The sequence below is a fragment of the Balaenoptera borealis genome, assembly GCF_965194805.1.
Source record: "Balaenoptera borealis genome assembly, chromosome: 6".
NCBI classification, from domain to species: domain Eukaryota; kingdom Metazoa; phylum Chordata; class Mammalia; order Artiodactyla; family Balaenopteridae; genus Balaenoptera; species Balaenoptera borealis.
The window spans coordinates 72,954,929-72,979,416 of NC_138863.1; the positions used below are offsets into that span (position 1 = coordinate 72,954,929).

The 24,488-nt window shown below is 41.5% G+C and overlaps 1 protein-coding gene and 1 pseudogene across 2 annotated transcripts in view; one reads left to right on the plus strand and one right to left on the minus strand.

Moving 5' to 3' along the window:
* DAPL1 (death associated protein like 1) overlaps positions 1–12,262 on the minus strand; it is a 40,147-nt gene extending 27,885 nt beyond the window's left edge. Inside the window, exon 1 of the mRNA XM_082395383.1 lies at positions 2,905–12,262. Within this exon, the coding sequence (XP_082251509.1) occupies positions 2,905–2,962 (58 nt within the window). The 5' untranslated portion in view covers positions 2,963–12,262. The remainder of the gene's footprint in view (positions 1–2,904) is intronic.
* The window catches only part of LOC309630263 (heterogeneous nuclear ribonucleoprotein R pseudogene), a 499,447-nt pseudogene that overhangs the window by 151,622 nt on the left and 323,337 nt on the right, over positions 1–24,488 (plus strand). The gene's annotated exons all lie outside the window — the stretch shown is intronic.

Sequence of the window (24,488 nt, forward strand, 5' to 3'; positions counted from 1 at the left end):
GGCATTGGGCACGTCCCTCAACCTTGCTGACTTTCAGTTTGCTCCTCTGTGAAACAAGGATGAGGGTACATCATCAGTCTGCAGTACTGGTGCTGTGTCTAGAAGGCTCTGTGCAGTGCCAGTCACACAGGATTGAGTGAATAGCAGCTGTTCTTGTCATCAAACCCCTGTCCCTGTGACCTGTGGGGTAGTGGGTCTCGCAACCTCTCTGTTGAACCTCACAGATCAACTCCCAGAAGTTGACATGAGCAGACTGGAGTTGAGAGAATTAAGCTTCTGGTGTTTGCTTTTTAAAAAACCATACTAGCCCTTCTGCAGCTATGGTTTCCTCCCCATTTTCTGCATTAGTTTCACCCTTGGGGATACACTCCCCAAACTTCCGGCTCTCTTTAATGAGCCAGAAAATGGATTCTCTCTGGGGGTTCAGTGGTGACCCCTTTGATGGCTCTGACTCATTTGCCTTAAAACAAATTAAAGTGCAAGGAATACACAAAAACTCATGAACTGCTGCTTTTTCTGGTTCATCACATATGTACTTGGTTTCCTTGGATTACCTTCTACTCACACATTTTTCGCTGTTCAGGTAATGGAGTTCTTATAAAACTGAGAGCGAGGCAAAGCAAAACAGCAGAAAATCCTTAGCAGAAAAGCTAAGCTTCCTAGAGCCCAGGCCGCCTCATGTTTAATGTAGTCTTGTTTTACAGCATAGATTTATAACCAGGATTCACAGAGGTACAATATATTATATTAATATACATAAAGAAAAACCACTAAGCACCCCCTGTGTAGGTGGGAAAGAGTTACAGCTGCTGGCTGACTCTGGAGTTGTTTCACTTTTAACCATGATGGAGCAGGCACATGTACCTTTCCCATTGCAATTTTCTTCTGCCCTGATGACTGCAGTAGTGCCGAATGCAGCCCGTACACATCAGGAGGTCTTGCAATTGAGGAGAATCATTTCTTTTGATGGCTATGTGTTTTACTAGGCCTGCATTTTACAGGGATTAACATTCATGTGCTGGGTACCTTGCATAGGTTATCTCCTCTCATAGTCATAACAACCTTACAATATCAATGTTATTTATTACCACCTGCTTTAGAGGTGAGAAAACTGAGGCTCAGAGATGTGGAAGGGAAGCAGGGTTTAAATCCAGGACTGTCTGATTCCAAAGACCATGTCAGACCTTTCACAGACCTTTCATCATGTCTGTGTCCTACTTTCAGGGACCTGTCTATTGCCTATAAAAATCAGGTGAAATTTAATGGAATTCTGGCAATGAATTATTTTTGTTCTATAAATAAAATTTTGTACAGTAGCTATCTGGTTCAGACTTAAAATATATAGCGAGACAATCTGAAGGATGAGGCTTCTTTGCTCCCTTGTTCTCAGTGGGGAGGCAAAAGTCTTCCTTCATCTCCATTCTAATTATCCCAAACCTCTTATCTGTAGTGTCACAGTTCATAATAATTAACTGTCATGCCAGAGGCATTGTGACATGCTTGATGGCGTCATGGTGTGCTATGTACACAGAGTAATTAGCAATCATTAGTGGCGGAGACAGAAAGTTCCTGGTGGTTTCATTCAAACTTTCACTTGGTTAAGTTTATCTCTGTGATCTTTGTGTATAAACGTCATTTAGCAAATAAAGTGTTAGCTGAACTGTTTTATGAAGGATTGGGGTGGAAGTGGCAGGAAGAGAATGGCGTTTTCTTTTGTCCTTGTGTAGAAACTTCTAATAATTTGCATCGATGGTTCTTGATCATTAATTAGCATCATTAACTTTAAATATAGATAATGTTAAATATTCCTAAATCCAATTACAAACATAAAAAGTCAGGAGTCTGCCACAGGAGACCGGGACAGGGTGCTGAGAAATGGAAACTCAGAATTAGTAGTAAAAATTCTGACTTTGGCTGGGCTGCTCACCAGAAAGCCACTGAACCTTGTGTCAGTTTTTGATGCTTTGTGAAGTTTATACCTGCCATCATCCTCTGCAGCAAAGATGACTGAAATAACCTTGGCTTAGAGGAGCCAAAGAATGATACCAATAAATAAATTTTGTTAATGGAGAAAGGCAAGAACAAAGAGGTCAAGTTGTTGAGATATTTCTTAAGGAAAAAAGAAGAAAGGCAGTTAAAAGAACATCAAATCAGCTAAAAATAGGCCTGCATGCCTCAGCCAATCTATATGAACATATGGTTAAGTACAATAAAACTAATTTCCATATTCCAGGGAGTTGATATAAATAGCATACCTTTTTTACAAAAAGAAAAGAACTGTGGATGCTTTGCAAAATGCCTTGATAGCTACTTTTCCAGTCAGCCCCTCCCATGCTAGTGTCCTTATTAAAAAGTGCTCCTCAGCTTGGTGACAGACAAAAGACATTACTGATCACACTGCCCAACCCCAAAGCCTGAGAAGGGAGAGAAAAATTGGGTTCCTCTCTGCTGTGTGGAAGCCGGATTGGCTGGGTGTGAAGTCGCATGATGTACAGGCACCTTCGGGAGACTGAGTCCGAAAGCTGGGACCTCCAGGGAGGAATGTTTCCATGGCAGTAAATTACCTTCCAGGTGTGAATGGGTCACTGCTAACCTACAGCCAGGGAGGGAAGGTCCAAGCTCACCACCTGCTCCTTTCCACCAGTGCCCAATCCCTTATACTCCCATATAGAATTAGGTTTTAATTCAACAGGGCCTGACAAATCCCCAGGTGATTTTTACACAGAAGCCTAAAAGGATCAAAGATAGGAGGGACTCAGGTTGGAGGAAGTTAAAGGAACAAGGGGAGGTTGAGAGCCTCTGCTCTGCTGGGGCACCTCTGTGGAAGGCGCTGCGTGAAAGGAGGGGCAGCAGCAGCCAAGGGGTCTTGCTGTCTGCAGGACAGAGGGCAGGTGGGCAGCCTACCTGCAGGAGGATGCCCCCCTTTCAACGCGGAGAGCTGGACTTGCATTTCACTTGCCATAGCGCGTGCCAGGGCCAGGGCCAGTGCCGGCGCTCTGGAGGCTGAGTGCAGCTGCCCCACTGCACCCTGGCTTTATATGGGCTGGGGGCGGGGTCCCTTAAGGGCTTTGCTGAGCAGCAACAGGGCTTGTCATCTAGCTTTTCTGGGAACCTACATTTTGGGGGCAAGTTTCCTCTTAGAAGAAAACTTTCTTCTTATTCCCTTCATCAAGAGAAGTCAAGGTAGCCAGCTAAGGGGACTCTTTCTTTCACAGGAGGAAGGGGAAAGGATCAAGCTCAGTGGAATTCTTTTTCTCTCCAACTATTTGTCCATCGAGTTTGTATGGTGCACCTACAATGTGACAGGTTTTGTCATACACTCGCATGACAACGAGGGCAAGACAAGATCTTTGCTTCAAGACATCAGTTGTTTTTCTGAGGAGGCAATTATAAAACAAAGTGTGATGCCTTTGTCTTAGTCTTTGCAATTTTAAGCATCTATACTAAGAAAGTAAAATTGGGGATGTGCACAGAGATTTCTGCAAGGGATGGTAATCATATATTTCTCTCTCTCTTTTATTTTCTTTTCAGTATTGATTGGAATCCACATAAACACCCCCAAATAGAGAGGGATAGTTAAATAAATTAAGATATAGCCATGAGAGTACTATGTACACGTTACAAATTGTGTTTTTGAATAATATTTAATGATGTGAAAAATATTCATGATAAGACAGTGAAAAAGCAGGCTATAAACCAAGAGATGCCTGCTTTGTTAAAGAGAAAAAGTACAAATGTAAGCTTAGGCATTATTGTATCTCCAGTGCTATCAAAGTTCAGCAAAAGGCAGGTGCTTAGAAATGTCTCTTTGTTCTTCAACACAATTAAAAACTTCCACTCTTCAAAAGACGTTGTTAAGGAAATGAAGACCAGCCCCAAACTGGGAGAAAATATTGGTAGAACATATTTCTGACAAGTACTGGCATCTAGAATATATAAAGAACTCTTACAACTCAATAAAAAGAGAACAACCCAATTTAAAAATGGGAAAAAGATTTAAACAGAAACTCCACAAATAGAGATATTGACAACGTGTAAGCACATAAAAAGTTGCTCAACATCATTAACTATTAGGGAAATGCAAATTAAACCACAATGAGCTACACCACATATGTATTAATATTAGAATGGCTCAACTAAAAAAATTGGAAAATACAACATGCTGGTGAAGATGCAGAGCAACTAGAACTCTCATACATGGCTGATGGGAATGCAAATTGGTAAAGTCACTTTGGAAGTCTGGTATTTCGTATGAAGTTAAACATATACTTACTACATGACTAACAATCTAATTCCTAGGAAGCTTCCTAAGAGAAATGAAAACATATGTACATATAAAAACCTGTGTGCAGGGCTTCCCTGGTGGCGCAGTGGTTGAGAATCTGCCTGCCAATGCAGGGGACACAGGTTTGAGCCCTGGTCTGGGAGGATCCCACATGCCGTGGAGCGACTAGGCCCGTGAGCCACAATTACTGAGCCTGCGCGTCTGGAGCCTGTGCTCCGCAACAAGAGAGGCCACGATAATGAGAGGCCCGCGCACCGCAATGAAGAGTGGCCCCCACTTGCCACAACTGGAGAAAGCCCTCACACAGAAACGACGACCCAACACAGCCAAAAATAAATAAATAAACCCAAAGTTTAAAAAAAAAAAACAAAAACCTGTGTGCAAATGTTTATAACAGCTCTATTCTATAATTGCCCAGAGTTAGAAAACTGTAAAATGCATAAACGGTGGTATATCCATAGAATAGAATACTACTCAGCAATAAAAAGAAATGAACAGATATTTGCAACAACATGGGTGAATCTCAGAAGCATTGTGCTAAATGAAAGGAGACTAAAAAAGCCACTTATTCAAGTCTATTTGTATGACATTCTTGAAAAGTCAAAATTACAGAACAGAAATCAGACCAGTGACTGCCAGAGGAGGGGGTGAGGAGAGAGGTTTCATCATAAAGAAGCAGGAGGGGACTTTTGGGGGTTGATAGAAATGTTCTGTATCTTGATTGTAGTGGTGGTTACATTCATCATGCATCATACATACATCACACGACGATGGTGAATTTTACTGCATGCAAATTATGCCTCAGTAAATAAAAATATCTATTTGTTAAATCAATGAAAGAGAATACTCCAAAATGTTGAGTGGTTGTCTGTAGGTGAGACTATTACCTGTTGATTTTTACTATCTTTTCTCAGTTTTTCTGTATTGTTTTTAAAATCAGTAAAAACCAATACAATTTTTTGGGGGGGGAAAAGTATGCTATAGCATTGACCAAGGTAGGTACATGTTATGGGAGCAAAGAGAAGGGATCATCCATGTCATAGGCAAATATTTTGTGAGTGGCCTTCCCTGCAGTGCCCTGGACTAGGAGCCGGGTTTCAGAGGTAACACAACCCCTTCCTTGTTTTCAGAGAATCTCACAGTCTCATGGGGGATGTAGAAGGTGAGGTGAGAAGAAGACTAAGAGGATTGCTTTGATGATTGACAAGGGTTAGAGCAGCAAGGTTCAGTAGAAATTTCTGTATCTGTTCTGACCAAAAGGGTAGCCACAAGCCACATGTGATGTGAGCACATGAAATGTGGCTGATGCAACTGAGGAGCTGAATTTTTAATTTTAATTAAAATAATTTAAATATAAATAGCTACATGTGGCTTGTGGCTACTGTTTAGAATGGCTGTAGCATAAAAGCTAGACATGTGACTGTTGCCCAGATCTCACTGATTACCCTCTGCTTCTACAGGTTGCAGATGGCAAGGAGGACATCAAAGGGCAACCACCTCTTAGGAGAGTCTGTACTGAGGACAGCCCAAGTGATGGGGCTAGAACATAATGCATGCCCAAGCAAGGAAGACTTCTTCTGAGCACATGCTGCTTTACTGAACCATGATGTCATATCAAATAACTTTCCTTTCCACCTCATTCATATGCAAAGCCTTGAAGAGTAGACACATGTTGTGAACCTCCATAGGGGGAGTTAGTAGGCAACATTTTCAGAGTTGTTTTCATTATGAAACCTTTGTTCGCACAGCTCTGAATAACAACTCTTAGAGGTCGTGCTCTTGAAGCCCAAGTAGGAAAACTCTGATCTAAGGTGACGGGAGTGATGGTGTTCAAGAGGTGGTGGTGAAAGAGAAATAACCAAGGAAACAGAAGAATTGATTAGAATCCACAGGGCATCCTTGATTCTCCTCCCAACCCTACACATTGAACATGAGCCTCATGGAGTAATAGGTAGTAGGCTAACTTTTGTTGTTCCTTTTACCCCACCATGGAAAATATGTATAAGTTAATAACATGACTATAAATGAGGATATATAAAAGACAGCATGACCTCTAATGAGACAAACAACTGTTTTACTGTAGAAACATCCATAGAGGAGGGGGAGAAGGAAAAATGAGGCCACCATGGTTTTCCTCCTGGGTGGCCCCTTCTAGCATGTTCCTCCCCACTCTGCCACCATCTGCTTCCACAGGAATAGGAGGCCCAGAGTCCCAATCCTGACTCCCTTGGTGCATGTGTACCCCATGGGGTAGCCCTCTCAGGGGGTGGGGCTTCCTTGCTCTGTCTTATATTAGTCACTGAAAGTCCAGCCCTGTTTTGCACGCAGCGAGGTGAGTCGGATTATTTACTTTGGGGATATACTAGAGCCTCCATTAGGATGAAAGTCTCATCCAAGGAAAGCAATATGTTATTACCCTTTAAATGGGCTTGTAAACCTCATTTTAAGAGAGGCATTAGTCTAGTTAACTGCAGGGAGAGAGTAGTTCATGCCAGGACCAAAGTATTTGGGATTATGCTTCGTAATGCTAAAAGCCTAGTAAAATGGCTTCTCAGGATGCTGAGGTTGCCAGAGAGCTTTCTGTCTTTTTGAAATGAAAGGACAATATAACACTAAAGACATTAATAATATTTTAAGATTATACAACACCTTCGTCGTATAGTACTTTCTTCTTTTAATTTGTGTGTGGGGAGCCATTATTTTATCTTCTTCAAGCACTTGCAGCTTTGTAGTCTATCTCATGTTTGTATTTTACTTCTTCTTCTTTTAATATTACTTACATACTGCATCTAATCCCCAGGCATGATCAGCAAGAAAGCTAACCAGGAGGCTGGTGACTTTCACGTGAGAGGGTGTTTTAGAGGGAAGCCCCCTGCAAGAGGCCCTGTCCCCTGTTTTGAAAGATGTCTCTGGGCTTCCAGTGCCTGCCTGGGCTCACCAGCTTCCTTTGTCTGTTTTTTTTTTTTTTTTTTTTTAATTTTTATTTATTTATGGCTGCGTTGGGTCTTCGTTTCTGTGCTAGGGCTTTCTCTTGTTGTGGCAAGCGGGGGCCACTCTTCATCGCGGTACACGGGCCTCCCACTATCGCGGCCTCTCTTGTTGCGGAGCACAGGCTCCAGACACGCAGGCTCAGTAGTTGTGGCTCACGGGCCTAGTTGCTCCGCGGCATGTGGGATCCTCCCAGACCAGGGCTCGAACCCGTGTCCCCTGCATTGGCAGGCAGACTCTCAACCACTGCGCCACCAGGGAAGCCCCCCTTTGTCTGTTTTTAAGAAGTAGCATGCCTTCCTCTCCCCTCTCTCTCCAAAACACTGGGCTTTTCCTCTCCTCCAGGCACATTTTTAATTCCTGGTATTCTTTAGCGGTAAACTTGCTCTGTTTTCTCTCTCTGCTTGTCAAATCCGAAACAAAGAATCCATGAATAATTGAGATGTATGTAGGGATCTTTCTTCTGAATTGTCACACAGACACACACCTTTGCAGATGGGGGATTTCCCCAGCAACAAAACAAGTCTTGGCTCTGTGTGCAGGATGGTATAGAGGCATAGATCTGAAGTGAGTCGACCTTGATAATGAGGTAAACAGTGAAGAGTATACTTTCTCTTGCCTTGGGCCTTGAAGTTTTAGTGGTAGTGTTAGAGCAAAGAGGCAGATAGTCTTCATTAGAAGACGATAATAGTGACTTGTTGGGGCTTCCCTGGTGGCGCAGTGGTTGAGAGTCTGCCTGTCAGTGCAGGGGATACGGGTTCGAGCCCTGGTCTGGGAGGATCCCACATGCCGCGGAGCAACTGGGCCCGTGAGCCACAATCGCTGAGCCTGCGCGTCTGGAGCTTGTGTTCCGCAACAAGAGAGGCCGCGATAGTGAGAGGCCTGCGCACCGCGATGAAGAGTGGCCTCCACTTGATGCAACTAGAGAAAGCCCACGCACAGAAACGAAGACCCAACACAGCCATAAATAAATAAAAAAATAAATAAATAAACCCAAAGTTAAAAAAAAAAAAACCTGCGGAAATACGGAATAATTTAAAAAAAAATAGTGACTTGTTTATAGAAGCACACTTGAGTAGATAAGTGAAAACACCTATTTCTGCAACCCCCAAACTTCCCTAACTCCAAAAAGGTAAAAATGTAGTTAGCCCATTTTATAGGTGGGAAAAGGCCATAAAAAGAGATAAAGAGAGGCAAATTAGTTGTTAAATATTATTAAATGGCAGAGAAATGATTGGAAGCTGCTACTGATCCACTGGTGGCCTAATCTTTATTATTGTCCAGGTGCTTGACATGACCATCAAGCATCTGAAAAGTCCTACTGGGAATCTGTATCACACACTGGGGTAAGCAAACAGCCCAAGAGCAGCATTACTCTCTGAGCAGCAGATGCTAGTAATAGATTATACATCACAGGGATAAGTGGTCCTTCCATGTGTTAGAGATTTCCAGGTACCAAAGATTCTGAAAGAAGTTCTAACTGTGGCCAGACTGGCCATGGGAAAGAGATGCCTTGTGGGGTTGCCAGCCACCAGGCTTTTGTGGGCCAGTGTTTGACTGTATCTGCTCTGCTGATGGCATCCCTCCCCTCCTGCCCAAGGCCCTCCCTGCCTTTCCTGTTAGAGGGAAAACTAGAGCTGGAAATTCATAGACATTGCTGTAATTTTTTTCTTTAGTCTGGATTAGTTTTAGTGCTTTGTTTTCTCTTTTGATTTCATTTAGTATTTTCCTGCTGTTTCCTCATTAAATGTGCTCTAGGTGGGAAGTGGGGAATGGGGGTGAGTTTATGGAGAAAATGTTCACTTGGTCCTTTGGCTTAAAGGGCTGAGACATACTTGCCTATGGGGGCCTTCTCTTCATGCCACACAGGGTAGGGAGTGGATTTCTTTTTTTTTTTTTAATTAATTAATTAATTTATTTATTTTTATGGCTGTGTTGGGTCTTCATTTCTGTGCAAGGGCCTTCTCCAGTTGCGGCAAGCGGGGGCCACTCTTCATCGCGGTGTGCAGGCCTCTCACTATTGCGGCCTCTCTTGTTGCAGAGCACAGGCTCCAGACACGCAGGCTCAGTAATTGTGGCTCACGGGCCCAGCTGTTCCGCGGCATGTGGGATCCTCCCAGACCAGGGCTCGAACCCGTGTCCCCTGCATTGGCAGGCAGATTCTCAACCACTGCACCACCAGGGAAGCCCGGGAATGGATTTCTGAGCCTGGGAATCCCTTCACATGAATTCTGAGACCCTTCAGTCATGTGATGGCCCCCTCTGCTCTGTAAGTCCCATCCTACTGTTCAGAAAAAAACCACCCATTCAAGTAAATATTTATTGTGTGTCTCTTTATTGACAAAGTCCTGTCTTAGGTCTCCTACAAATTAGTCATCTAACTTAACATCTCCAAAGACTTTTACACTTTTACTTATTGAACAAGTAACACATCCCTACAATTCAAAACTCAAAAGATACAAAAGGGTATATAGTGAATCTATATGCCCTTCGTCCCCTATCCCTGTCCCTCCCCCAGGTCTCTGAGAGCAACCAAGGTTATCAGTTTTCCTAAGGCATTTTATACATTTAGAAAAAATTATATATATATAAATATATATATATTTCTTTCTATAACACATATGGCAATATGTACATATACTGTGTACCTAACATTTTTCACTTGCAGTATATCTTGAAGATAGTTCCCTAATTAGACATAAAATCTCTGCTATTATTTAGTGACTTTTATAGCCTTCCACTTTTTGGATGAATCAGAATTTATTTAACTGGTACCTTTCTGATGAAGATTTAAGTTGCTTCTAACCATTATTATTCCAAATAATGTTACAGTGAATAATCTTGTACAAATGCAACTTTGCCTGTGTTTGCCAGTTTATCTGTAAGATAAATTCCTGGAAGTAGCTTGCTGTATCAAAAGGTACATGCATTTGTAATATTGATATTGCCAAATTGCCTTCCATAAAAGTTGGAGGGCAATTCCCACCAGAAATATATGAGTGCCTTTTCTCCCACGGTCTTGCCAATAGGCCCACTTTTGATCTCTGTCAGGTTGAGAGGTGAAATATAGTATTTGATTTTTTTTAATCTGCATTTCTCTTAGTATGAGTGAGGCTGAACATCTTTTAATGTTTAAGACTGACTGGTATTTTCTATGTTGTGACTTGTTTATTCATAAATTATGCTGATTCTTCTATTGGTTTGTTGATATTTTGGTCATTTTTCTTATTGCTTTTTAGAAACTTTTACATGCTGTTATGAGTATAGCAAGCAACACTTTGATAATTTTCTTGTGTAAATTAGAAAATACATATACATTATTGATGTATATGTCAAAAGTCTCCTCTAGAGAAAATTATTTTTAGTCATTAAATAAAACCTTTTTATAACTGATATTTTCAAACATATATAGAAAAAGAGAGACTAGCACAACAAATGACCAGGCACCCATTACCCAGCTTCAGCAATCATCAACATATGGCCAATCTTATTTCAACTGTAACCTCCCCCCATGCCCACCCTCCCACACACACACACAAATTCCCCTGCCCCTTGGACTATTTAGATGCAAAAATCCCTGGTGTTATATAATTTCAACATAATGATTTCTATTATTTTAAAATATTACTATTAGGTCTCCTAAACAAAATCAATAGTCATTCTTTAATTTCATCAGATATTTAGTCAGTGTTCAAATCTGCCTGATTCTCTCGTAAATTTTTTCCTATAGATGGTTTGCTCAAACCACTACACACATTGCATTTGGTTGATGTGTGTCAGTTAAGTCCTTTTTAAATCTACAGGTTCCCCTCCCTTGACTTTTTTCTTGCACTTATTTGTTGAAGAAGCTGGGTCTGTAGTCCTGCAGAACGTGCCACATTCTGGATTTTGTTGGATTTGCATTTTGCTGTTTAACATGTTTTCCTGCAAATTGGTGTTTAGATCTAGAGGCTTGATCTGATACAGGTTTATTATTATTATTATTATTTTGGCAAGTATACTTCACGAGGGTTATCATGCACTTCCTCCTGAATCATGTCAAGAGGCACGTGAAGTCTGGTTGTCTCTCTCTGTGCCATGTTGAGGTTGGTGTCACTTTCGCTGACATTCTGCTTTTAAAGAACTGTATTAGATCCTGAAAACAAAACTTGTGTCTCTATAGAAAATGAAATGCCAAAGGAGAAACCCACACTTTCATTTTGGGAGGAGAGAATACGAGTCGTGGGGAGCTTTCATGTTTAACATGGTGAAAGGCTCAGAACAAAACTGTGTTCTTCTGGTCCAAGTTCCATTTAGTTCTACATTCAGGTATTTGTGGGACCTATAGGCTGGCTCACTGTGTCGAACGAAATGTATTTGGGTTTCAGGCATTTTTATACCTTCTTTTCCTTTTCATTTGACTTGGAACAAAAATGTCTTCGTCTTGCTTATTACCTCTCACTTTTAAAAATGCTTCTGCCAGCTACCTCTAAAATGTTAGTAAAAGGTTAGGGGGCTTGGAAGATGTCTTCCCAGGAAGACTTGATGCCTGAGGTCTCAGCTGTGATCACAGTGGCTTTCAGTTTCTAACTGCCTGTTGCTTACCCTGTCTTCCTTGCCTCTGAGCTTTCACTTTCCTTTCTCTCTACAGCCCCCTGCTTTGGTTGACCCCCAGCCTTCCGTGATCCCATCAGTCCATGAGATGTTCCTTCAATCATCCCACTCTCCCCATTCATAATGCTCTGTGGGTTGATGAATGAAATTTCATTGTATCCTAGATTTGAACCAACCTGTAGGTCCTCAAGAAGTACTTGTTTAAAGGCAATCAAATTTCTCTGTTTTATGCTACTTTTAAAATTGTGTTTCTTCAAAGACAATTAACCCATATGGTTTCTCAATGGAAAATTACTTTTCTCAAAGCCATTCTATAATATCTGTTTCTAAGTACTTACACGTTTAGATTAAGTGAATATCAACTTTGTGGTCATCTTGGGTAAGAGATAATTCTTTATTATTCAAATAAAGTAATAGAGTATGGAGACACAAAAGGCCCCGAATAGTCAAATCAATCTTGAGAAAGAAAAATGGAGCTGGAGGAATCAGGATCCCTGACTTCAGACTATACTACAAAGCTACAGTCATCAAAATAGTATGGTACTGGCACAAAAACTGAAATGTAGATCAATGGAACAGGATAGAAAGCCCAGAAATAAGCCCACACACCTATGGTCAATTAATCTATGACAGAGGAAGCAAGAATATACAATGGAGGAAAGAGTCTCTTCAATAAATGGTGCTGGGAAAACTGAAAAGCTACATGTAAAAAAATGAAATTAGAACATTCTTTAACACCATACATAAAAATAAACTCAAAATGGATTAAAGACCTAAATGTAAGACTGGGTACTATAAAACTTTTAGAGGAAAACTTAGGCCAAACATTCTTTGACATAAATAGCAGCAAAATCTTTTCCAAGCCATCTCCTAGAGTAATGGAAATAAAAACAAAAATAAACTAATGGGACCTAATTAAACTCAAAAGCTTTTGTACAGCAAAGGAAACCGTAAACAAAATGAAAAGACAACCACAATATGGGAGAAAATATTTGCAAATGATGAGACGCACAAGGGATTAATCTCAAAAATTTACAAACAGCTCAGGCAGCTCAATATCCAAAAAACAACTCAATCAAAAAATGGGCAGAAGGGATGGCAGCCATCTTGGCTTCCATCAAAGGAGCCCTGTCGTGCCTGGGAAGGAAGACAGAAGATGAAAGAGGCATGTGAAACAGTGGCAGGGACCCAGAAACCCTCTTACCCTGTTCCTGTATTGTGCTTTCCCTAGAGCGCCAGGAATGTTATTCCATCTGTCTTGCCTCGTTATGTGATATGAACCTAAAGAGGAGTCGGGTAGTTGTTTGCCTTGTTGTACTGAGCAGACATGTTATTAAGATCTTTGGAACTTTTAAGAGACTGATATTAGATAAGTGCTAAGTGTGGGTCAGTATCTCTGGAGCAGTATTCAGAGACATTTGTACCACTTTTATAAACGTAAAAAGTAACCTGATTGGCTTCCCTGGTGGCGCAGTGGTTGGGAATCTGCCTACCAATGCAGGGGACACGGGTTTGAGCCCTGGTTTGGGAGGATCCCACATGCAGCGGAGCGGCTAGGCCCGTGAGCCACAACTGCTGAGCCTGTGCGTCTGGAGCCTGTGCTCCGCAACAGGAGAGGCCACGATAGTGAGAGGCCCACGCACCGCGATGGGGGGTGGCCCCCACTTGCCGCGGCTGGGGAAGGCCCTCGCACAGAAATGAGGACCCAACACAGCCAAAAATAAATAATAAATAAATAGTAAATAAGTTTAAAAAAAATTTGTAAAAAAAAAAAAAAAAAAAAAAAGTAACCTGATTAAAATAGCTTGATGCTTGTCAATATTAGATGTTCAGAATGAAATTCAAGTTAAAAAGGGAGGAAAAAACCCTACATGTTGAACAGTATTCATATTATTGCAAGAATAAAATTACATCTTTGTGCTTAAGGAAAAAAAAAATGGGCAGAAGACCTAAATAGACGTTTCTCCAAAGAAGACATACAGATGGCTAAGAGGCACATGAAAAGATGCTCAACATCCCTAATAATTAGAGAAATGCAAATCAAAACTACAATGAGGTACCGCCTCACACCAGTCAGAATCGCCATCATCAAAAAACCTACAAATAGTAAATGCTGGAGAGGGTGTGCAGAAAAGGGAACCCTCCTACCTTGTTGGTGGAATGTAAATCTGTACAGCCACTATGGAGAACAGTATGGAGGTTCCTTAAAAAACTAAAAATAGAGCTACCATATGATCCAGCAATCCCACTCCTGGGCATATATTTGGAGAAAACATGGTTTGAACGGATACATGCACCCCAGTGTTCATTGCAGCACTATTTACAATAGCCAAGACATGGAAGCAACCTAAATGTCTATCGACAGATGAATGGATAAAGAAGATGTGGTATTATATATATATACAATGGAATATTACTCAGCCATTAAAAAGAATGAAATAATGCCATTTGCAGCAACATGGGTGGACCTAGAGATTATCATACTAAGTGAAGTAAGGCAGACAGAGAAAGACAAATATCATATGATATTGCTTATATGTGGAATCTAAAAAAATGATACAAATGAACTTATTTACAAAACAGAAGCAGATTCACAGACATAGAAAACAAACTTACAGTTACCAAGGGGGAAAGTTAGGGGAAGGGATAAATTGGAAATTTTGGATTAGCAGATACACACTGCTACATTTAAAATAGATAACTAACAAGGACCTACTGTAAAGCACAGGGAACGCTGCTCAATATTCTGTAATAACCTAAATGGGAAAAGAATAGATAGACGTATATGTATAACTGAATCACTTTCAATACACCTGAAACTATCACAACATTGTTAATCAACCATGCTCCAATATAAAATAAAAATTAAAAAAATAAAGTAATAGGAACACAACTGTGAATAATCTTATTTTATGAATGGTTTTTTACAATTCTCTTAATCCTATTAGTTAATTCCATTTTAACCATAAAAAATGACTTTTCTAAACATATCTTATGGTAATCCTTTTATGAAACATGACAAACTGATGAAACTATAAGCAAAGTGTCTTCTTTGAAAGGTTTCCACAGATGCCCCTGCTTTGGGCTGTCCCTTCCTTGTGGGTATGAAAGAAACTGCAGTAATCTGCCTTCAGTAAAAGATGTGTGTTTGTGTGGGTTGGGGTGTGGGCAGGCTTGGAAAGGAGGCACATGTGCTCTGTTCTCTCTTGGATATTGTGCTGTGGGCGTATGTGGTGATTGATGTGCTTTTGAAATTGAAAAATTGATGAAAATCTGAAGACACTGACAGGTCTTGTAGAATTTTGATGTCAACTGTGCCTGAAGAGAAGTTGTGAGAGAATACCTGCTTTCCAAAAATCATCTGCTCTTTAACAACTTTGGTTGGAGATTAAAAAAATAAGACACGCATGTATAAACTAAAATTTTTGTAGTATATCATTAATAAATTTAGTGTGTTATATCACCCAATAATCTGATTTCTGAATAAAATACCTTTTCAGGGTAGGTAATGATAAAACAATTCCTTTTTTCTTAGATGACCACAACAAAACAGAGATTTAAAAAAACAGACCCTTCATTTTCTTCGCTTTGCTTGGGGTATATGCTATTTGAAATCTGTGTCTGCATGTAAGTGTGAGAAATACAAAGTCATGGATTTTAAGATGCAGAACAGTTAGGACAAGAATCGTGACTCTGGATTCTGGGTCTCTTCAGCCCCTGGATGAATTTTAACACAGGCTAACTTGCAACATCAGCATTTTTATCTTTGCGTGTGGTTGGAAGAGGGTGGGATGGGGATTAGGAGAGTGGAATCTGTTATTCAGATCTCATGGCATGTGGTTGGCACAAAATAAACTTATGTTATTGATGCTAAGAATACAGTCATCCCCCCATCTGTGGTTTCAGTTACCTGCAGTCAACCATGGTCTGAAAATATTAAATGGAAAATTCCAGAAATAAACAATTCATAGAGTGATGTGATGAAATCTCACGATGTCCTGCTCTGTTCCACACAGGATCTCCAACCATTGACAGTGTCACTGCTCGATGATCCAGGATCACCAGAAGCAGATGATCTTCCTCCTGATGTGTGCTCAGCAGGTCATTAGCAGCCTAATGCTATGTCACAGCGCCTACGTCATTTACCTCACTTCATTTCATCACATAGGTACTTTATCATCTCACATCATCGTAAGAAGGATGAGTATAGTACAATAAGATATTTTGAGACAGACCACATTCACATAATTTATATTACAATATATTGATATAATTGTTCTATTTTATTATTGTTGCTGTTAATCTCTTGCTGTGCCCAATTTATAAATTAAACTTTATCATAGGTATGTGTGTATAGGAAAATAACAGTACATGGAAGGTTCAGTACTGAAACCCAGCAGGACACTGTGGGGCTCCTAGGCAGGGAAGCCTTTCAAACAGTTGCTAATCAGGGAGTGGAGGGAATGCAGACAAGGGAGGAACAGCCAAGAAACAACAGCACAGCCTTTGGGCAGTGTCCTGGTTCCGCCTCAAGGGATACACATAACAATATCTCTGAGCTCTTTACAGATTTAAACCCCCAACAAATGGAAGATGCTAGCATTCTTTATTCCAGAGAAGATCACAGTTTGATAACCTTGAGAAGCTCATCAGGAGCCCACCTGAGGCCAGATTAAAGGAATGCAGGCCCTGCATACACCCTGATCCTTATCAGCAACCCCCCCCCCTTGAACCACTGCTATAAAACTCCTCACTGAATTCTTACACAGTTTTGAGAGGCACGAGCCCACTGTGTCCCCCTTTGCCTGGCAAAGCAATAAAGCTATTCTTTTCTACTTCACCCAAAACTCTGTCTCTGAGATTTGATTTGGCGCTGGTGCACAGAGGCCGAGTTTTCAGCATCAGTACTATCCTTGGTTCCAGGCGTCCACTGGGGATCTTGAAATGTATCCACCACAGATAAGGGGGGACTGCTATACCAGGAAGGACGATGATGAGAAGTGTTCTGATCTTAATTGTGTGGTACTAGTAATAGTCAGCAGAAAAGTTGGTTGCTCCAACTTCTAGAATTCCACTTCAGAAAGGGAGCGCCACCAATCCAAGGTCACCAAAAAATCTTACTGATGCACTTGGAAGACAATATGACAAACAACTGCAATAAATGGCAATTATAAGGGTCCTCCTCTGTGACCAGTATGTATTCCATGAAAATAGAAATGACAAGAAAAGAATCCTAAGCCTGTGAACTGTGGAAAAGGTCAGAGAATAACCAAGGTAGTGGGTGAAGAATGGATATGTCAAAAATTGGGCAGAAGAGAGGGAAGAAAGTAAAAAAGAAGATGCAAAGAATATCTTATATAAAATGGCAGTTTTGTGGTGAAGTGTTGGCGTCAGCAAGGGGAGGGGAGCTGGTTTCAGTAGAAAAGCCATGGAGGTAACTGGGTCCTACTTAAACACCAGCATTCTGTGTTTTTAAGCCAGCAGGAAATGCTTCAGAAAAGCGGCAATATCCTTTGCTGACCCCCATTCAGTTTAGCAGTGGCAATATCAATAAGGCTGTGTACGTGTGCTTCCCAAGCAGGGGCATCTTCATGCTTGTGTTGGGGAATAGAAAACAGAGGCGGGCTTCCCTGGTGGCGCAGTGGTTGAGAATCTGCCTGCCAATGCAGGGGACACGGGTTCGAGCCCTGGTCTGGGAAGATCCCACATGCCCCGGAGCAACTGGGCCCGTGAGCCACAAGTACTGAGCCTGCGCGTCTGGAGCCTGTGCTCCGCAACAAGAGAGGCCACAATAGTGAGAGGCCCACGCACCGCAATGAAGAGTGGCCCCCGCTTGCCGCAACTAGAGAAAGCCCTTGCACAGAAACGAAGACCCAACACAGCCAAAAATTTAAAAAAATGAAATAAAATAAATTAATTAAAAAAAAAAAAACAGAGGCCTGAGGTCTCAAAAGAGTATTTCTTTTAAAAATAAGCCTAGTGAAAACAAATTTTATTAAATTTTCTTGCACAGTCTAAAGGCATTCTGATTTCTTTCCTAGTATGCCAGATTCTGCTTCATTTGGAGAGAAAACCAACCCCATTCTAAGCACCCCTTTCATTGTTTTCTATCTCATGGACTCCATGTTCTGAAAGATTTCATCAGCCAGACTGCATTTGATAAGCAAGTCATATTTTGATTTCATCAAATGTATGGACCAAAGGTTTTTATGGGCATTTTCTCATTGCTGCTAAAATTCCAGCAAATTGTGCCTAGTTAGGCTAGGAGGCAGGGCTGCAGTTTGGCCCTCTGACTGTCCAGAATAACTCAGAGACTATATGGGCAGTTTTTTAAAAAAAATTTTATCATTTATTTATTTATTTTTCGGCTGCGCCACCGCACAGCTTGCAGGATCTCAGTTCCCAGACCAGGAACTGAGCCTGGGCCCCCGGCAGTGAAAGTGCAGAGTCCTAACCACTGGACCGCCAGGGAATCCCCTATATGGGCAGTTTTGTTAAAATTGAATTTGAACATTTTCAGGTGGCACAAATGCTCTCTAGTCTGCCAAAGGCTACACCATTCCCTAAGGTGTTGCTTCTGCTTCATGCATTTGGATGGATGGTCTGGCTCCTGAAGGCATCTTCTGGGAGAGTATGTGATTTCCCGTCACTGAAAATACCTCTGGATCCTGACTGCTAATCTTTACAGTCCCCAAGCAGACTTGAGGTCCCAGAATGGGGACCATAATTGTCCCTACAAGCTAATCCATGTGGTTTCTGTGTGGCATGATCATGTCCTGAAGGCACCTTAATCACCAGCTACCTCTTAGAAGGATGAGTTGTTTCTATCAACTTTTTCATACTTTGCTTAACTTTTGTGCAAACTATCACTCAGGCAATATAGAAACTCTCTTATCACAGGTCTTTTGTTCTCTGTTTGCTTACCTGTTTTTCATCTTTCTTTGATCTTTAGATGGCAATAGAGAGAAGAACCAGCTCTACCCAGAAAGGAAATCAAAATAACCTTTTAAAACATACCGTAATATCCTCCCCTGCTAGCTCCTTGGGTTAAAAAAAGAAAAAGGAAATTTGATCTGAATATTAGAGAAAAAATATACTTTAAACTCTGTCTGCCTAAAAAAATTCACACCTATTTGGTGCTGTGGTTACCATTGTACAATTAATGAAAATTTATTTTAAAAAAAGTGAGCTCCTATGTTATAATCTTATTTGCTTTTCTTTTTCTAATGGAACTTGTTTTTTAATTATTCTGGTATCAGAACATACATCCCAGCTTTGTTGCTGAAATTCTGCCTGGATTCAAAATGAGGCAGAAGAATATAATTTCATGTAAGGGATTCATCACAACAAAAGGAAAGAAAACAGCAAGTAGTAATAACGTGAAGGAGAATCATAGACTCTGGGGGCAGGAAGAGCCCTTAGAAGTCAAGTAGCTTAACCAACTCATTTAATTTTATTTTGGATTACAGTATCATTTCTGCAATACCTCCAAACTTTTTTTCCGTAGGTTCACTCAAGATTGAAAATACCATGTATTTTTTTTTTTTTTTTGATATAACTGAAACCGAGCAGGACCCCGTGGGGCTCCTGTGCATGGAAGCCTTTCTGTGTCCCCAGTTCTTGTTTGTAGGAAATAGGCTTCAGCATCCATGACCTTCCCTGAGTTCCAAAGGGCAGGTTCAAACAGTTGCTCATCAGGGAAGGGAGGGGGTGCAGAGACAAGGGAGGAGCAGTCAGGAAACAACAGTGCAGCCTTGGGGCAGGGTCCTGGTTCTGCCTCAAGGGATACACATAACAATATCTTTGAGCTCTTCTACAGAACTAAAACCCCCAACAAATGGAACTACTTGATGAGGTTAACTACTTGACAAAGCGTTCTTCATTCCAGAGAAGGTCACAGTTTGACAACCTTGAGAACCAGAGAACCTCATCAGGAGACCACCTGAGACCAGATTAAAGGAGTGCAGGCCCTGAACACACACCCTGATCCTTATCAGCAATCCCGCCCTTGAACCATTTCTATAAAACTCCTCACCAAATCCCCCCAGGTTGGGACACACAGTTTTTGAGGGCACGAGCTCACTGCCTTCCCCTTTGCCTGACAGAGCAATAAAGCTATTCTTTTCTACTTCACCCAAAACTCTGTCTCTGAGATTCATTCAATTCAGCACCAGTGCACAAAGGCTGAGTTTCCGACATCATAACTAAGAGATCAAAGCTTCAGCTGAAAGAAAAGCTCACCCTCTTTTGACCTTAACTCTGTAAATCTGAGCATAATAATTTAAGAGGCAGGATAGCACATGGGTTTTGACAGCTGAAGAATTTGAATTTGAATACTGTCTCCCTCACTTATTAGCTATAGGTGTTGGGAGATAGTTCTCTATGAGTCTCTCACACTTCTTCACTTGTTACAGCTTTTGTATCAGATAATCTTTTCAAGGATGTTTGTATAAGAACAGTCTTAGAAGATATAGTGTCTCCCTCTGGAGCACTGGGCAGATTTGTTTGCTATCCATGACAATAAAAATAATGTCACTCTCAGGGCAAAAGTTGGGCAAGTTTACTAACAGTCTCCTTGTACGATTGGGGGTTTCCTAAGCCTGGGGTTCCTCAGCTGTCAGTCATCACACCCTGGCTACTCCCCAGTCCCTTCGTTGGACTTGGGGCACAAGGGGAACTAGAGTGACCAACAGTTCTCATTTGCCCAGGACTTTCAATGCTAAAACTGGAACAGTCCTGGGCAAACTGGGATGGCTGGTCACTCTAGTGAAGTAGGAAATTGATGTGTATAGGAAGCTCCTGCTGTCTGCTATGCCAGGAAAATAAAGTCCTTTGTCTCTGACCCAGAAGTTTCGTGTCTTCTGCCAGCATGCATGAAAATGGGGCAGACTAAGTCATTAGCTGGCAAGTAGGGTAAAATTTCAAACCTTTCCTAGTTCTTGACAGTAAGATGTTTGGCGAGTACTTCCCTGTGTCTGGGTTTTCTTTTCTGTAAAATGGAGATCATAGCATCTGCTTCAAAAAGTTGTGAGGACAAAGGAAATGGTGCAGGTAAGGCCCAAGCATCCCACCCAGGACATAATAGATCCTCAAGAGCGAGTGACAGTTGCCACTTTATTACCGTTAATTCCTATTAGTAGATAGAATGAGTCTAGTGCAATCATTGGTTGGGTTGTGTGTATGGTTTGCATGTGTGTATCTTCCTCTCAGTGTTTTCACACAATAGAACATAGCAGATTTTTAAATGCTCAATTAAGTATTTTTGATCATTTTTATCACTAAGATTAGACTGATTCGTGGTTGAGTCTAGCTACTGACTAAAATGTTCTCCAACTGGATGATTCAGTGACCTTATATAGTTGTTGCACATTTTGTAAGGCTTTTTTTTTTTTTTTTTTTTGTGGTCATGCTGGGTGGCTTGTGGGATCTTAGTTCCCCGACCAGGGACTGAACCCGGGCTATAGCAATGAAAGCCCAGAATCCTAACCACTAGGCCACCAGGGAACTCCCTGTAAAGCTCTTTTTAATCCGGTGAAACAATATCTAATGTTATTTAACAAATGACCTTTGACCTCCTCCCTTAAATCTCTCCAGCAGATAATAAAATTAAGTTCCAGGTAACATTCTTCAGAGATTATTTGCTTGGTGTCATATGGAAGCGTTCCACTGCTGTCATATAATGTAAAGTAAATGCCACATCCACATGCGTTGATCTCAGCTGCTAAGGCAAACAGTAAGCTGAAAAATAGCATTCCCATTGTTATTTGTATTTCCAAAGATTTTATAGATATTTTTGTTGCTAATATGTGATATATTTGTGGTCCTTTCCTCTAAGAGTTGGAGACAGTTTTCTTTAGAAGAAAAATGATCCCCAGGTTTTCTTCGAATTGGAGGATTCAGAATAACAAACATCTGGGCAGTCTTTTGCTCACTTGGAGATGTGGATAATGTTCATATTTTGTGTGGAGGAGGAGTGTAACATCCCTTTTATGGGTTACGAGGAAAGCTTATTTAAACTGAATGTGATTATGAGAGGATTTGAAACTCTAGGAAAATGGATCCATTTGGGACACTGCGATTATACCTCACTTAGCTAGTTCATTTATGTGTGGGTAAGACAAGAATGACAGAAAGGAAAACCCAGTGCCTCTGCCTCTACTCAGATGTGATCAAGAGTGGGTAGAGTTCATGCATTATTCTATTTTTGTTCTGAAACACTGGCTTGTCTTTCACTTGCAGGCTCAATTCAGTTCTGGATGTTTTGCAAATGTAACATGAGACTCAGTCAATTCCCTCCTAGGCCATCAAACTATCTTTTCTGAACTGGCAACTGCTTTGGTATTTCCCTTGGATCAAACATGTGATTTATGGCTTGATGTTTATCTGTAGGAAATATAAAACATTCAGCAATGCTGCCTAAAAGAGCCAATTACGGTCTTGGTGTGATGTAATCATACAGACATGGGGTATCCCTCTCTGGCCAGACCTGAATATCCTTCAACAACCTCAAGTGTTCTGTTGGTTTCTGTTCATAGTAAGGAAAATAGACCCACCAATAATGAATAACACACATTTTAATTTTGTATCTTGTTTATTTTTTTTTAATTAATTTATTTATTTATTTTTGGCTGTGTTGGGTCTTCATTGCTGCTTGCGGGCTTTTTCTAGTTGTTGCGCACGGGGGCTACTCTTTGTTGCGGTGCGCGGGCTTCTCATTGCAGTGGCTTCTCTTGTTGCGGAGCACGGGCTCTAGGTGCATGGGCTTCAGTAGTTGTGGCTCGTGGGCTCTAGAGTGCAGGCTCAGTAGTGTGGTGCACAGGCTTAGTTGCTCCGCAGCATGTGGGATCACCCCAGACCAGGGCTCGAACCCATGTCCCTTGCATAGGCAGGCGGATTCTTAACCAGTGCGCCACCAGGGAAGTCCTGTATCTTATTTTTTATGGAGGTAAAATCAACATATCATAAACACATTTTTATTTTTGAAGAAGTCATTGTTCCTGTTTTCTTTCGGCCCAATTGCTTTGACGGTGGTCAGGAACTTCTTTCTTCATTTCTGAATGGCTTAAATCTCTTGGCTCTGAATGTGAACCCCCAAGCCCTGTCTTTAGGCCTTGTCCCCTTTATTCCGTAGGCCTGAGATCTGGCACTTTTGTCTCATTCCTGTGCCGTAGGGGCGGCGTCTGCTGGAAGTTCTCCCCGCAGGCCTAGAGTGGCAGCCACATGACTCTGACCAGGCTTTCATGCAACCTGCTTTTCCCTCCAGAGCTGGCCTCCGTTCTCCCCTGTAGGTTTACAGTTCTACAACCCTTCCTGAGGCTCACTTTTGGCTTCAGCTACATGGTTTCCACGGCCCTGGAGTCAACTTTGGGCAAGTTGTGGCCTCTGTTGAATCCAGGCCTCCTGGTCCAGGACACGCTTGGAGGCTTTGTTTTCTGCTGCAGCCCTACTGTTGGTCCCTGTAGGAGTTCCTAAGACTGCTGTAACGAAGTGCCACAAACTTGGTGGCTTAACAGCAGAGATTTATCATCTCACCATTCCGATGGCCAGAAGTCCAAAGTGAAGCTGTCAGAAGGGCCACGCTCTGTCTCTCTGAAGGTGGAAGAGAATGACCTGCTCCAGGCCCCTCTCCTAGCTGTTGGTGGCCTAGGATGTTCTTGGCTTGTAGATGACCTTCTTTTCCCTGTATCTTCACATTGGCTTCTCTCTGTGCTTCTATCTCTGTGTCCAAGTTTCCCCTTTTAATAAGGATACAGTCATACTGGATAAAAGCCCACCCTAATGACTGCACGTTAACTTGATATTTGGTAAAGACCCAGCTTTCAAATAAGGTCATGTTCATAGGTAGTGTGGGTTAGACTATCTACATCTTTTGGGGAAGACATAATTCAACCCATTACAGTCCCATTGCCTTTATACCTCTACACTCTGCTTTTAGTGTAGGACCAGAAGAGCCCATCAACAAACTGACCTGAGGCTCAGGCCTCGGGATGACCCTCACCATGCCATGCACCCTGGGGCATGCCTTCTTTTGCCTCAGTGCACAGACATGTTCCCCAAGGTTTCAGCCCCCAAAAGGGGCTGCCTTTTTCTAATTTGCACAAGTTGCTCTACAAGCTAGCTGAAGTCCCATGAGGTCAACTTCTGATTTATGCATGGACATTCACTATACTGAACATAGATTTTTTTTTTCCAGTTCAGTCATTCTGTACTCATATTCATGTATAAACTGTGTTGTCTGTTTTGATTTTTAAAAAGGGCGTAGCCTTTCTTTTAGCAGAAATAGCCTCACCGTCATCGTTTATTTTCTGTAAAATTTCAAGCTTCAGAGGAAGGAAGCATAACGAGCCTATACTATGTCTCAGATGAATTAGGATCCAGATAGGTGTCTCAGCCTTGCTTCCTACCTTCCCTTTCGTACTGGTTTCACAAGTGCCTCAGAGGCTCAGCGTATGAAAATCTGGAAGAAACAATGATTACCCTATTTTCTCACAGCATCCAATTGTGGAATGAAAATTGAGATCTGGACTCATTATTTGAGAAGTTTCAAACATAGTTCACTAGTGGTTTGTAATTAAAACAGAAAATTCCATCTACCACAATGAGCACATCCTCTTCCGAGAGC